The sequence below is a fragment of the Ostreococcus lucimarinus genome, chromosome 6 (assembly GCF_000092065.1).
Source record: "Ostreococcus lucimarinus CCE9901 chromosome 6, complete sequence".
NCBI classification, from domain to species: domain Eukaryota; kingdom Viridiplantae; phylum Chlorophyta; class Mamiellophyceae; order Mamiellales; family Bathycoccaceae; genus Ostreococcus; species Ostreococcus sp. 'lucimarinus'.
In genome coordinates, this window is record NC_009360.1 from 207,800 (window position 1) to 220,129 (window position 12,330).

At 57.3% G+C, this 12,330-nt stretch overlaps 6 protein-coding genes across 6 annotated transcripts; 3 read left to right on the top strand and 3 right to left on the bottom strand.

The window, feature by feature from the left end:
- Positions 1 to 63: 63 nt before the first annotated feature.
- OSTLU_15699 (predicted protein) lies at positions 64 to 1,530 on the top strand (the record flags this gene model as incomplete). The annotated part of the gene is made up of 1 exon (XM_001418145.1): positions 64 to 1,530. The coding sequence occupies one exon, from the start codon at positions 64 to 66 to the stop codon at positions 1,528 to 1,530; it is 1,467 nt and encodes a 488-aa protein (XP_001418182.1).
- A 153-nt stretch (positions 1,531 to 1,683) lies between these two features.
- On the bottom strand, positions 1,684 to 5,471 carry OSTLU_242 (predicted protein; the record flags this gene model as incomplete). The annotated part of the gene is made up of 2 exons (XM_001418373.1): positions 1,684 to 5,241; positions 5,358 to 5,471. Coding segments are annotated over 2 exons (3,672 nt in total), but the record flags the coding sequence as incomplete, so codon positions are not given.
- Positions 5,472 to 5,930: 459 nt separating this feature from the next.
- Positions 5,931 to 7,271, top strand: OSTLU_94457 (predicted protein; the record flags this gene model as incomplete). Its single annotated transcript, XM_001418146.1, has 2 exons — positions 5,931 to 6,414; positions 6,595 to 7,271. 2 exons carry the CDS (start codon positions 5,931 to 5,933, stop codon positions 7,269 to 7,271), a joined length of 1,161 nt encoding a protein of 386 aa, XP_001418183.1.
- Positions 7,272 to 7,292: 21 nt separating this feature from the next.
- Positions 7,293 to 9,927, bottom strand: OSTLU_94458 (predicted protein; the record flags this gene model as incomplete). Its single annotated transcript, XM_001418374.1, has 2 exons — positions 7,293 to 8,191; positions 8,598 to 9,927. 2 exons carry the CDS (start codon positions 9,925 to 9,927, stop codon positions 7,293 to 7,295), a joined length of 2,229 nt encoding a protein of 742 aa, XP_001418411.1.
- Positions 9,928 to 10,052: 125 nt separating this feature from the next.
- Positions 10,053 to 11,287, bottom strand: OSTLU_32069 (predicted protein). Its single transcript, XM_001418375.1, has one exon. The coding sequence runs from the start codon at positions 11,039 to 11,041 to the stop codon at positions 10,082 to 10,084; it is 960 nt and encodes a 319-aa protein (XP_001418412.1). The 5' UTR covers positions 11,042 to 11,287; the 3' UTR covers positions 10,053 to 10,081.
- A 631-nt stretch (positions 11,288 to 11,918) lies between these two features.
- Positions 11,919 to 12,233, top strand: OSTLU_9385 (predicted protein; the record flags this gene model as incomplete). Its single annotated transcript, XM_001418147.1, has 1 exon — positions 11,919 to 12,233. A coding segment is annotated over one exon (315 nt), but the record flags the coding sequence as incomplete, so codon positions are not given.
- Between the last annotated feature and the right edge of the window lie 97 nt (positions 12,234 to 12,330).

Genomic DNA, 12,330 nt, shown 5'->3' on the forward strand with positions numbered 1-12,330 from the left:
GTTTCGTCCGGTTTTCTCTCTCGCGCGCGCGTCGATTCGCGTCGGCGCGTCCACGCGCGCACCATGATCGACGGTCGCTGTTCCGCGGCGTGTATGCTCACGGCGACGACGAGCATGACGCTCGACATCGCCGCCATCGGGTCGACGCCCATGGCGCGTTGTGACGCGCTCGGCGCACACGCGCGCGCGCTCGACGGACACGCGCCGTTCGCGCGCGGCGAAGCGGTCGACGCGAGGCGCGCGCCGATGCGCGCGTCGGCGTCGGCGGCGACGGCGGCGACGGCGCCGCGCGCGACCGCGAGGCGCGCGCGAATCGCGAACGCAAAGGCGCGCGGGACGACGACGACGACGCGCGCGTGCGTGAACTCGCCCGAGGGCGTGTTGGCGGCGCTGGTGTGCGTGGGGACGTGCGCGGGAGTGTTGGAGAAGCGCACGCGCGTCGGGGCGCGCGTGTCGGGGCCGGTGCTGGCGATGGCGAGCGCGAGCGCGCTGGCGAGCGCGAACGCGCTGCCGGGCGCGAGCGCGGCGTACGAGGCGGTGTGGACGACCGTCATGCCGAGTGGGGTGGTCTTAGCGTTGTTAGCGAGTGGGAAGGCGCTCGTGGGGAAGGGATGGACGGGGGCGGGTGAGGACGTGGCGAAGGCGTTCGTCGTCGGCGCGTGCGGCACCGTCGTCGGCACCGCGGCGGCGTTCGCGGCGTGCGGACGCGCACTCGGTACGCACGGAGCGAAGATCGCGGGGTGTTTGTGCGCGAGCTACATCGGTGGCAGCTTGAATTTTGCGGCGACGGCGCAGGCGTTGGACGTGGTGAACGCGGGAGGGAAGGCACTGTTGACTGGCGCGATGGCGGCGGACAATCTCGCGATGTGCGCGTATCTTGCGGCGCTCTTCGCAATTAAGACTTCGGGGCCGAGTGAGGAAGAAAGATCGAGGGAGGTTGAGAGCGGCGAACGAGTTTTGAGTGGTGTCACGGCGGCGTCCGCATGCGCATCGCTCGCGATGGCGTTGATTGTTTTGGAATTGTCGCGTCTCGTCGCCGCCGGATTCGGCGCGCCCAGTTTATCGCTGGGCGTCGCGTGCGTTTTGGCGCCCATCGTCTCGATTTCGGCGAGCACGATCGCTCGGACGTCAAAATCTGAATCAAGGAATTTATCCAGTATTTTGGCGTTTTCTGGATCGCAACCGATGAGCGAGGCGCTCATGCTCTTGTTTTTCGCTACGCTCGGCGCCATGGTGGATTTGCGCACAATTTTTGCGACGCTCTCGGGCGGCGCTATGTTGCCATTCATCGCGATTCTTCTCACAACACAACTTGTGTTCACTCTGCTTGTCGGTCACAAGTTATTGAAGATCCCATTGTGGGCCGTGCTCGTCGCGGCGAACGCGAATGTGGGCGGACCAGCGACCGCCGCAGCGATGGCCGCAGCGCGCGGATGGCGTCAAGCCTTTGCACCGGCGGTGGCCACGGGGATATTCGGTTATTCGATCGCGACTTTGATCGGCGTCGCGATAGGAATTTTTTTAGCGTAGTAGTGGGGCGTGTAATAGTTAGCATTAGTGTTCGTTCGTATTCAAACGGGATCTACTATACAGAGGATTAATTTACGCCGTCAGCGCGGCGCGCTCCGCCTCGACTGCGGCATTACTCTCTTGCTGTTGAAGCTGCGCGAGTTGGTTGGCGCCAACCTTGAATGCGCCCGGATTGATCGCCACTGTCTTCGTGGTGTTGTTGGTCTTGTAAATACCGACCAATCTATCCGCGAGCTCGAACATGTTATTGCGCAGAGAAATGATCACAAACTGAGCGTTTTTCGTTCGCTCCTTGATGTAATGTCCGACGATGGAAACGTTCTTGAAATCCAACGCAGCGTCAATTTCGTCCATGACATACAACGGTGTGGGCTTGTAGTGATGCAAAGCAAACACCAATGCGAGCGATGAGAGCGTCTTCTCACCACCGGATAAATTGGCGATGTTCTTCCAGCTCTTCTTCGGCGGGCGCACGCTGAAAACAATGCCCTCGGAGAAGGGATCGAGCGAATCTACCAGCTCAAGTTCGGCATCACCACCGAGAGTGATCATTTGATACATCTCTTTGAGTTTGAGCGAGATAATATTGAAACCATCCATGAACTCGTTGAGTCGTTTTTGTCGTAGCTTGTCGTACGCTTCACGAGTGTTATCACGCTCCTCCGTCGCCGCGCTCAACTCAGCGGCGCGCTCTTCGTACTCCTCCGCTTTCTTCGCGTACGCTTCGATAGATGACATGTCAGGCTTTGCAGCCGCGAGTTCTTCTTCTAAAATCACCGCCTTTTCTTGCATCTCGTCCGTCGTATGTTGCTCGAGCTCTTCGTCGTTCAAGAGTTCAGGCACTTCACCCTCCGCGTAAAGCGACGTGCGCTCCTTCGTCACCTTGTTGATTTCTTTATTCCAGTGCTTTTCCTTGTCTTTATTCTCCTTCTGGACGACGCTGAGGTCGTCTAATTTCGCTTGAATATCAACTTCAACGCCTCGGATGGTGCCGACAATTTTCATTATTTCATCGAACGCTTTCTGTGCCTCGGAGAACTCGCCACTCTTCACTTCAAGGAGCTGCTTAAGTTCGCCTTGCGATTCGAGTACGGCGGCGGCGCCGTCTTCAAGTGCCTTGAATTCAGCCTCGTGATTCTGCATATTAGCCTTAATTTGCTCAACTTCGGCTTGATTGGCTTCGATTCCCTTGGAGAGACGAGCGGTCGTCCCTTCGTGAGACTTGGCCTTGGCGCGCTTCTCGGTGACGGCGTCAGACGCTGCAGCGATGCCGGCGGTGAGATCCTTGACTAACGCTCGCTGCCTTTTCAAGCCATCACCGCCAACGTTATCCATCTTTTGTTGCAACTTGGCTTCCTTCTGTTTAAGAGCGGCTGCACCCGCCGTGACTTCATCCAACACAACCTTGGCCTTTTCAACTTCTTTGTCGAGTCTCTTGAGCTCGTCCGCGTCGTTCTTACTCGCGTCATGCGCCGCTTCGAGTTCAACCAAACGAGTGGACAAATCAGCAGCCTTGGCTTCGGCTGCGTCAAATTCAGCCTTCAACTTGGGAATCATGCGTTCGATTTTGTTGACGATCGCCTCTGCATCGCGAGCCTCCTGGAGAGATTTGAGCGCCACCTGACGCGAGCGTTCGTAGAGTTTTCCAGCTTGTTCAAGCTCCACCTCTGCCATTTTAATCTCTTTCGCCACTTCGGCGGCATCGGTAATCACTGGTGCTTGATTTCCAACGCGCATTCTACCGGTACGCGGCTTGGAACCGCCACCACTCAACGTACCGCTGGTCTCAAACAGTTGACCCTGAATGGTAACCACTCGACGGCGCTTCTCGCCGTGAGCCAGGCGCGAAGCTTGTTCGAGATCTTGAGCCACTAAAGTATCACGAACTCCGAAGTAGAAAGCGACCGCAAAGCGTTCTTCCGCGGGTTTGATCAAATCGATCAGGCGCGGCGCGTTGTCCGGGTTGGAAACCTTTTCGTTCATCTTAGAAAGAAGATGCTTCTGTCTGTCGAGGGCAAGAAAGTTGCCCCGACCGAGGTTGTGCTTCCGAAGGTACGACACACAAAGCTGCGCATCGGACGTGGTTTCAACCAAGATGTGATCAAGAGGTCCACATGCAGTCGACACCGCGACATCATATTCTTTGTCAATAGCCCCAAGATCACCGAGACGACCGAGAACACCCTTGAGCGCGCCAGCGGCTTGAGCGTCAAGCAACGCTTGCACCATCGCATTCTGACTCTTCTCCGTCTCGGCCGTCGAACGACGTTGTTCGAGCTTACCACGAATCTCACGAGTCTCAGCTTGCGCAGCGGCTTCTTTTTCTTTCGCATCGGCTTCCATTACTCGAGCCTTATCGGCGCGCGCGCGCTCTGTCTCCAACGTCGCTTCCTCTTCGCCGATGGTTTTCTTCAACTCGATAGCCTTCACGCGTGCCTCCTTTTGACCCTCACGTGCCGCGTTCAAAGACTTTTCTGCATCAGCGTGTTTTTCAAGGAGAAGGGCTCGCTCAGACGTAGCGACGTTGAACGCCCCCTGAGCCGCGGCGAGCTTACCTTCCCACGGCGCCAAATCCTTTTGCGCTTGGTCGAGTTCGCGGCCCACCGCTGCGAACTCATCTTGCAAGCTAGCGACGAGAGCATCCAAAGCAGCCTCTTCTTTGTCGATTCTTGCCTCGAGATCTGCCTTTTTTGCTTCCAAAACGGGCACTTCTTTCTCAATCGCCGCGCATTCCGCCGCCATTTTCTGCTGCTTTTCCGTGTCCGTGGCAATTTTCGTGTTGAGTTTCTTCACCGACGCCTTCATGTTTTTCAACTCCTCTCGATACTTGGCATCCTTCAGCTCGAAGTCGGCAAAGTCTTTCACACTCTTGTCGAAATCAGCTTGAATCTTGGACAATTCGTCAGCAATTTCGCCCTTACGGCCCTCTGCAGCCTTCAACGCGTCCTCGTGCTCGGAGTGTTTCGCGCGCTCTTCTTCGAGCTTTTGCGTGAGCGCATCCTTGTTTTCTTGAATCTTGACCAAGTTGGTTTGCGTCTCTTTGATGAATAGTTGGTACATCGTCGATCGCGTAGACAAGAGCTCTTTTTCTTTCTCTAAGAACGCCTCCGCCTCCGCCTTGACGATGGCGAGCGCATCCTTCTCACCCTCGACTAACTTCAATCGGTTTACCATGACATCGCGCTGCTCGTTCAACTCCTCCAACTTCTTGCTCGCCTCTTCGATGGGCTCGACGTATTGCAAAGTACCGATGATGTCTTCCAAGTATTCCAATAAGCCTTCATCGCCCGGCGCCGCCCCTTTCGGCTTCATCATGGAAATTTGTTCAACTTCCCCTTGCAAGATGAGGAAACGGTTGTTGTTTAAATCCACATCCTTCGACTTTAACAACTTTGTCACCTCTGTGAACGAGCTCGTCTTATCGTTCACGAAGTATTTGCTCGAGTTATTCCTGTACGCCTCGCGAGAGATGACGAAATCCGAGTTCGGCACGATATCGTATCCTTCTTCGTCGTCCACGTGATCGATGATTTCGTGAAAGTGCACCTCCACACGCGCGTGCTCCAAATTTCTGAAATCTGTAGAGTTGTGAATCAACTCGCTCACCTTATTCAATCGCAACTGTTTCGCTCGTTTACCGAACACAAACATCATCGCGTCGATCACGTTCGACTTCCCGCTCCCATTCGGGCCGACGACGGATGAAAAACTCTGCTCGAGCGAGTCGCGCGCGGCGCGTCAGTCCCCCGTCGTCGCGACGCGCGAACCAGTCAAATCGAACTCGAGCGCGTCGACATCCGCGCCCTCGCGCGCGTCCGAGCGCGCACCTTATGAAACGGTCCCACGTGTTGCGCCCCCGCGTAGGATTTAAAATTCTCCAGCACCATCTTCTTGATCGCCAATCGCGGTTTCCGCGCTCGTCGCTTCGCGTCCTCGTCGTCCTCGCGATGTCGTTCCCGTTCGTCCGTCTCCGTCGCCGTCGCGTCCTCGCGCGCGCGCGCGTCGCTCGCGGGCGCGTCATCGTCGCATTCGCGCGCGCCGTCTTCCGCCGTCATCGCGCCCGCGCGTCGTCGTCGTCGTCGTCGTCGTCGTCGTCGTCGCGGTGTGTCATCCGTCGCCCGACCAACGACCGTTCCGTTCCCCTCTGTCGATGGCGCACGTGTCGCGCGGAATACGGGGTTTCGTACTTTTTTTTTTGAAAATTCAAACGCCGTCGACAGGTGCGTCGATCGCGCGGCGCGCGCACTTGGACGCGCGCGCGCGCGGACGAGGCGACGGACGAGCGACGCGCGGTGCGGTGCGCGAGACGGACGCGCGCGCGAGCGAACGAACGCGGCGGGAACCGCGCTCGAAGACGCGGGAAGACGCGCCAGCGGTCGAGGCGTCGACAGCGCGCGACGATGGCGAACGAGGACGGCGATGTCGCCGCGGGGAGCCGGCCGAAGCGCAAGGCGAGCGCATCGTTGCGAGCGCGGACGTCGCGAGGGAAACAAGCGCCGTCGAGCGCGCACTACGTGGGATACGTGCAAGACGACGAGACGCCAGAGATGATTATGAAAAAGTTTGAAGAGATGGAACGGATTCGACAAGCCACCAAGGCGCAAGTCGGTGAGGATGGTGATAAGGAGAACAAGGAAGGCGCGACAAACGGTGCGGGTGGAGACGCGGTCGGGACCAACGGCGACGAGCACGAAGGGTTGGACGAGGAACAGTTGAAGGAGTTGTTCAAAAATACGTCTACGTTTACGGTGAAGGAGGCCGTGATGGATTCTAACGCGCTTTTCGGTGATATGAGGATCGCGAACGAAGATGGGATGTATTTCTCGGACGATGAAGAGTTGCAAGATGAATTCTGGGAGGCGCTGACCGGTAAGAAGCGTAGAGGTAAGAAATCCAAGGGGCCGAGAGTGCCGAGAGCGCCGAGAGCGCCGCGCGAACCAAAGGCGGCGCAGTCACACATGATCACCGCGTACAATAGCGACCAAGGCTTGTTCTTGCGCAAGAAGAAGTTTGTTGATCCTTTCGAGCCTGTCATCATCAAGGTCCCGGCGCACCCGATTCCAGTGAGCTATGGACGAGTAATTCAGCCGTACGAACCAAAATCGGTGCGAGAGGCGAAACTGAAACAAGTTCCCGATTGCGTGCACATGCAAACGAACATCAAGAAGATGGAATATGAATCGCTCGGTAAGGACTATTTAGGTGTGCTCATGAACCCGCCGTGGGATATTGAAGATTCCCCAGATCGCGGCGACGTGACGTTGGAGGACATCGAAGCCATTCCGCTTGAAAAACTCACGCCACTCGGTTTCATCTTTATTTGGGTTGAGAAGGAAAATTTGTCCAAGGTTTGCGACATCATGGACCGAAAGAACTTTGTCTACGTAGAGAACTTGACGTGGGTACAACTCAAGCCGAACAACACGATCGTTGAGTCCTCTGCGCGCTATCTTGGTCGCTCGCACAGAACAATGCTCATCTTCAGACGAGACGTTCGCGACAAGCGCTTCATTGAAGGGAAGAAGATTGAGTTGCGACACCAACGTAACTCGGATGTGACTCTCGATATTGTGCAGACCACGAAAACTGGTCGACGTGTTGTCCCTGAGCACGTGTACAAGTCCATCGAAACTCTTTTACCGACGGCGTACGAACCTGGAACGCCTGGTAAGCTCCTCGAATTGTGGGCCGAACCGGGCGCGCGACGCGCGGGTTGGACTTCCGTGGCGGATACTCCTTAGTCTCTAGATCTTTGTTGTTATTCAATCCCTTTGGATACGTCTAATTTTTCTTCCGCTACTGCTAATCGTCGGTTTGGACAGAACTAATTCCTCTTGAGCTCTGGAGTGATTTACGTCGCCCCGCTGCCGTCTCTTCCGCCTATTTGTGGTGATGTTGCGTGGCTTTGACTCTTCTTTCGCCATCGCACGCTTTGTCTGTGCCTTCAGGGACGCACGATACATCAAACTTTCCTCTGTTTGCACAATAGTTCGCTTCGACGGCCCTCTGCAAATACTTCGCGAGTCGCGCAAAAACGTCTCCAACTGCTGCTTGCCGGCGCCGAGTCGCTTTGCCTCGCGCACTTTTTCATCCTCATCCACCGATTTTCTAGACAACCCTTTGGCCCAAGATGGAAGTTTTGGATTGAACCACATATTTTTACACTCTCGAATCACGCTCAACGATCGCGGAACCTCGTTTGCGTTGCGATTGACGCGAATAATATCGCGCATTCGAGTCTTCAAATCCGTTCCAATAAAATGGTGCTCGCTCGCGTACATATACGCGACTGCAGTGTCCTCCAATCCTTCGGCGAATTGCTTCCAGCCTTTCAACGTCGTTCTAAAATTCTCACCCACATTTAAGCACCAAATACGTTTCCGTCGCAACACGTCGAGGAGCAGCATCAACTGCTCGTCGTACACCCCGTCTTCGAAGTTTTGCAAGTACAGCGCTTCGATTTTCGTGTTTTCCTTCAGCGCCTCGAGCACCGCATCGATCACTACCGGCTTAGCCGTGCTAGGGACGTATCGCTTCAACCTCAAGACCTTACCTCCGGCGTCACACGCGAGTGTGTTGTCGCGTAGGCGCGCGATGAAGTCGACGAAGGCGGGCGACTCGAGAACGTTCGAGCCAGATTCTCGCCGCTTCGCGCGCATCGCTGGGCGATGTCGGCGAACCGCGTGACGCTGTGTCTGTTTAGCTCACCCGCGGTCGTCGGATCGCGAGCGATGCCGTCGAAGAATGAGGCAGAGGCGGTGATACTCGCGGCGAAGAATCCAAGCCGTCTGGGCGACACGCGCCTCCAATGGATGGTGTAGTTTTCTTTTAATTACATCTCGTCTAGCGCTCGCACGCGAATTGTGGAGAAAATTTTCTATCTGTGCACCCAGTCACGTGCGCCTTATCATCCCAACGTCCGGCGAACGGGACGATAGTGTCGTAAAACAGACACGTCTCGCGCATGTCCTCCTCGTCCGAGTCGTTGGAGATCCAAGCCCAAGCTCTGAACGCGTGGCTAGGTTCGAGGGCGTATTTTCTACAATCTACCGGCGACTTGGCGGTACCAGTACCGAGCGGGGTCGCAAAATCTGCCTGGTCCAGTCCGATTAAGCCGTGCACGATGTTGGGGTTGGATGAGCTCTCGTCAGGGACGAGCACCTCGTCGGATTCCTGATGCGCCACGGGTTCTGGGTTGGTCGGTACTGGCGACCGCACATCCGAGGGCTGATTAACAGGTTCTTGTACCGGCTCAGCCACCTTGGCCGGTGTCGTTGAGACCTCTGGTTCTGGGGCGGGGATTGCGCTCGTCGCGTTTTCGTCCGCGCACGCATGCAACGGCGAGACATCGGAAGCGGTGCACCCAGTGATGAGCGTCGGCTCCTCGTAGCCAGCAAATGGCACGATTTCTTTGTAGAACAAGCATGTCGATCGCAATGAGAGATCATTCGCTTCCGAGTTAGCGTAAGCGAAAGCCACATAATTGTGCTCAGCGGCGAAATCTCTGCATTCGCCCGGACCGCTCGTCGATTGCCCTCTACCGAGCGGCGTTTCGTAAGCAACATTCAAACCAAGCATACCGCGAACGATGTTCGGGCGAGTCTTCCGCACTTGCGGTGCGGGCTCAACTACAGCTTCCACCTCCTCCGTCTTCGGCACCCCCGGCTCGGACACTGCGGTAGCTACCTCGTGCTTGGCCGCGGGCTCACCCGTCGCCGCCATCGCCGTGCTCTCAAGCTTGCATCCGTTCGCTGGAGATACATCGAAGCTCGTGCAGCCCATGATGTGCGCGTGATCTCCCGGGTACCCCTCAAAGGGCACTACTTCGCGATACATCAGACACGAGTTTCGCAACCGCTCGATGTCCGAGTACGAATTCACCCACGCCCACGCCACGTAGTGTTCCTTTGCGTTGTCCGCGTACTCTCGGCACGCTCCGGGGGAATCAGCGTTACCGACCCCAGCCGGCGTTTCAAACGCGCTCATTTTCGGGTCAATGAAACCATTCACTATATTCGGATGATTACCGCGCACTTTCGCGTACGCCGCGGCTTCTTCCGCCGTCAGCGGCGGTTTGATTTGCTTCAACATCTTCACTTTGGTGTTGGATTCCGGGGCGACGACGTCGATCTTGCCCGACGTTGCCGGAGCGTGACGGTGTTGTGGCACCGACACCACAGTACTCGTCGCGCTCTGTTCCGCGCACACGCACTTCGGCCCGTCGTCGCATCCCAAGTCCACGACCGCGCCATCGCCATCGCCGCGACCGAGGGCGAGACCCACGCCGACGCCGACGACTAACGCGGTCACGCCGACGACCACGGGGCGCTTGTACCACGGCACCGCAGTTGATTTGTGGGGGCGAGACAGTATGAACGCTTTCTCTTCGTCCGACATCTCGCGGACGTGAACGCGACGCGCGCGAGTGTGCAGCCAGGCAGATCCAAATTTTTAGTGTTGAGGCGATTCGAAGGAAGGACGGAAGCGAGGAGGGAAGGACGCTACTGGGATATATTATTGAGTGCGGCTACGACGCGAAGAATGACGTTAATCAAATCCACGGGAACAAAAAGTACTCGGAATAGAACAACGCCCAGATATCGCGGTAGTACTGTAGAATGGCATCGCGCGAAAACTTGGCGTTTTCGAGCGCCTTGGTCTTGACGATGAGGAAGGAGGCGAAGAGGGCGTGGCCGCCGATCATCAAAGGTTGGATGAACCACGTAGGATTCTTCACCGAAAGCGCGATAGCGAAGATGTAGTTTGCGAGCAACAACCCTGATCCAATGTAAGACACCTTCTTCACCCCGAGACGCGTGGAAAACGTTTCAATCTTGTACTTTAAGTCACCCTCGATGTCCGGCAAGTCCTTGGTGATGGCGATGACGGTGGCGAAAGTCGTGACGAAGATGGTGATGAACGTAATCGCAGGACTCCACACAAAGGGTAAACCAATCGCAGCTCGAGTGGCGTGGTACACGCCAAAGTTGAGCAAAAACCCACGCACGCAGGCGATGATGAGGAAAGCGGGAAGCGCGTACTGCTTCAAGCGCAACGGCGGCACGGAGTAAATCGTGCCGAGGAACAAGCCAAAGCAGTACAATTTGGTGATCAAAGCTCCAAAGTTCGTGGCGACGATCGCCGCTCCGCCGAGCGCGGTGACGGCGCAGAACGCCCACGCGGCGAACACGGAGAGTTCACCAGAAGCCACGGGCAAAAACGGCTTGTTCACCTTGTCGATGTCGATGTCATAAATTTGATTGATTCCGACGATGTATCCATTCCCCATCAGCAGCGCCAACAGCCCTAACAACGCGCGAGGAACCAAATGCATGGAAATCATTTCCGGGTTCCCCATCAAAATCTTCGACACGATCGCCGTCGTACCGAGCAAAGTCCCTCGAATCGTGTGCGGACGCACGAATTTCCATATCGCCGCGCCGAGCGCGTTCAGTTTTCCAGTCTCCCCATCCACGGTCGTCGACCGCGCGATGACGCGTCGTCGACGCATCGTCGCCGTCGCCGTCGTCGTCGCCGCCGCGTCGACCCCTCGCGCATCGATCGCGCATTCGAACCCACGCGCCGTGGACGACGCGCGCACCGTCACCGTCGCGCGTCGCGTCGCCCCGACGTCCACGCGTCGACGCGTCGCCGTCCGCCGCGCGCTCGACCTCGCGGCGTCGCGCGTCGTCGTCGTCGTCGTGGTCGTCGTCGTGGCCGTCGTCGCGCGCATCGTCGCTCGAATCGTCGCGCGCGGCGCGGTGTGCGACGCCCGTCGCGGGCGACACGTCACCCGCCCGACCGCGGCGTTATCTAAACCCTAGTGAGTCCGCGAAATCTGAGGATAGCGCGGGCGTCCGACGGTGCGACGCCGCACATCGCGCCCCGGACCGTCGAAGCGCGCGAACGACATGAGTGTCATCGCGCACGCGCACGCGAGAGCGCGCGTCGATCGCACGCCCGCGGCGAGCGCGTCGCGGAACGCACGACCACGCGGGAAGACGATAAAGATGCGAGGGACGGACGAGAAGCGCGACGGCGCGGGCGGCGGTGGGTTGTTCTCGAGGGTGGAAAAGCTCGCGGAGAAGGTGGGAGTGTCGCTTGGACCGATCGGGATGACGTTGCAGGAGGGAGAGGTGAAGAAGAAGACGACGACGGAAGGCTCGAAGGAGGAGTCGTACGAACGACCGCCGAGCATCGCGAGCATGAACTCGGCGCAGTGGAGAGAAAAGTACGTCAAGACGGACGGCACGGTGGATTTATGGCTCGAAGACGATTTCAATATCGCCAGTCGCAAGGCGGGAGCGTGCGATGCGGACTCCTTGGTGAATATTGAAAACTACGCGTGGTCGGGGATGAAGACGACGGACGTCAACGCGCCCATTCGCAGCGTCAAAGTCACGGATCACGAGACTGGAGAAATGCTGGAGTTAGATGTGCCCGAAGGGCGGTACATTTTGTTCGAAGCTGAGCAGCAAGGATGGGTACTTCCGAACGCGTGTCGCATGGGCGGGTGCACAAAGTGCGCGGTGAAAATTAGCAAAGGCTCGTTGGAGCAACCCGAATCTTTGGGCCTATCCAAAGAACTCAAGGACCAAGGCTACGCGTTGCTGTGTGTCGCTACCGCGACGGAAGACGTCGAGTGCGTGACTCAGGACGAAGAGGAGGTGTACATGAAGCAGTTTGGCAAATCTTTCGCCGAGATGGCGTTGGATAAAAACGCGAGCTCCGTGCTTCGCGACGATTTTGCGCTCGAAATCGCAGACATGGACGAATAATTTTTGCATTAGCGGCTACAAT

What these genes read in the sequence shown, in the direction of transcription:
- OSTLU_32069 (XM_001418375.1), bottom strand. Translation starts at nt 11,041, where the DNA reads ATGCGTCGACGACGCGTCATCGCGCGGTCGACGACCGTGGATGGGGAG.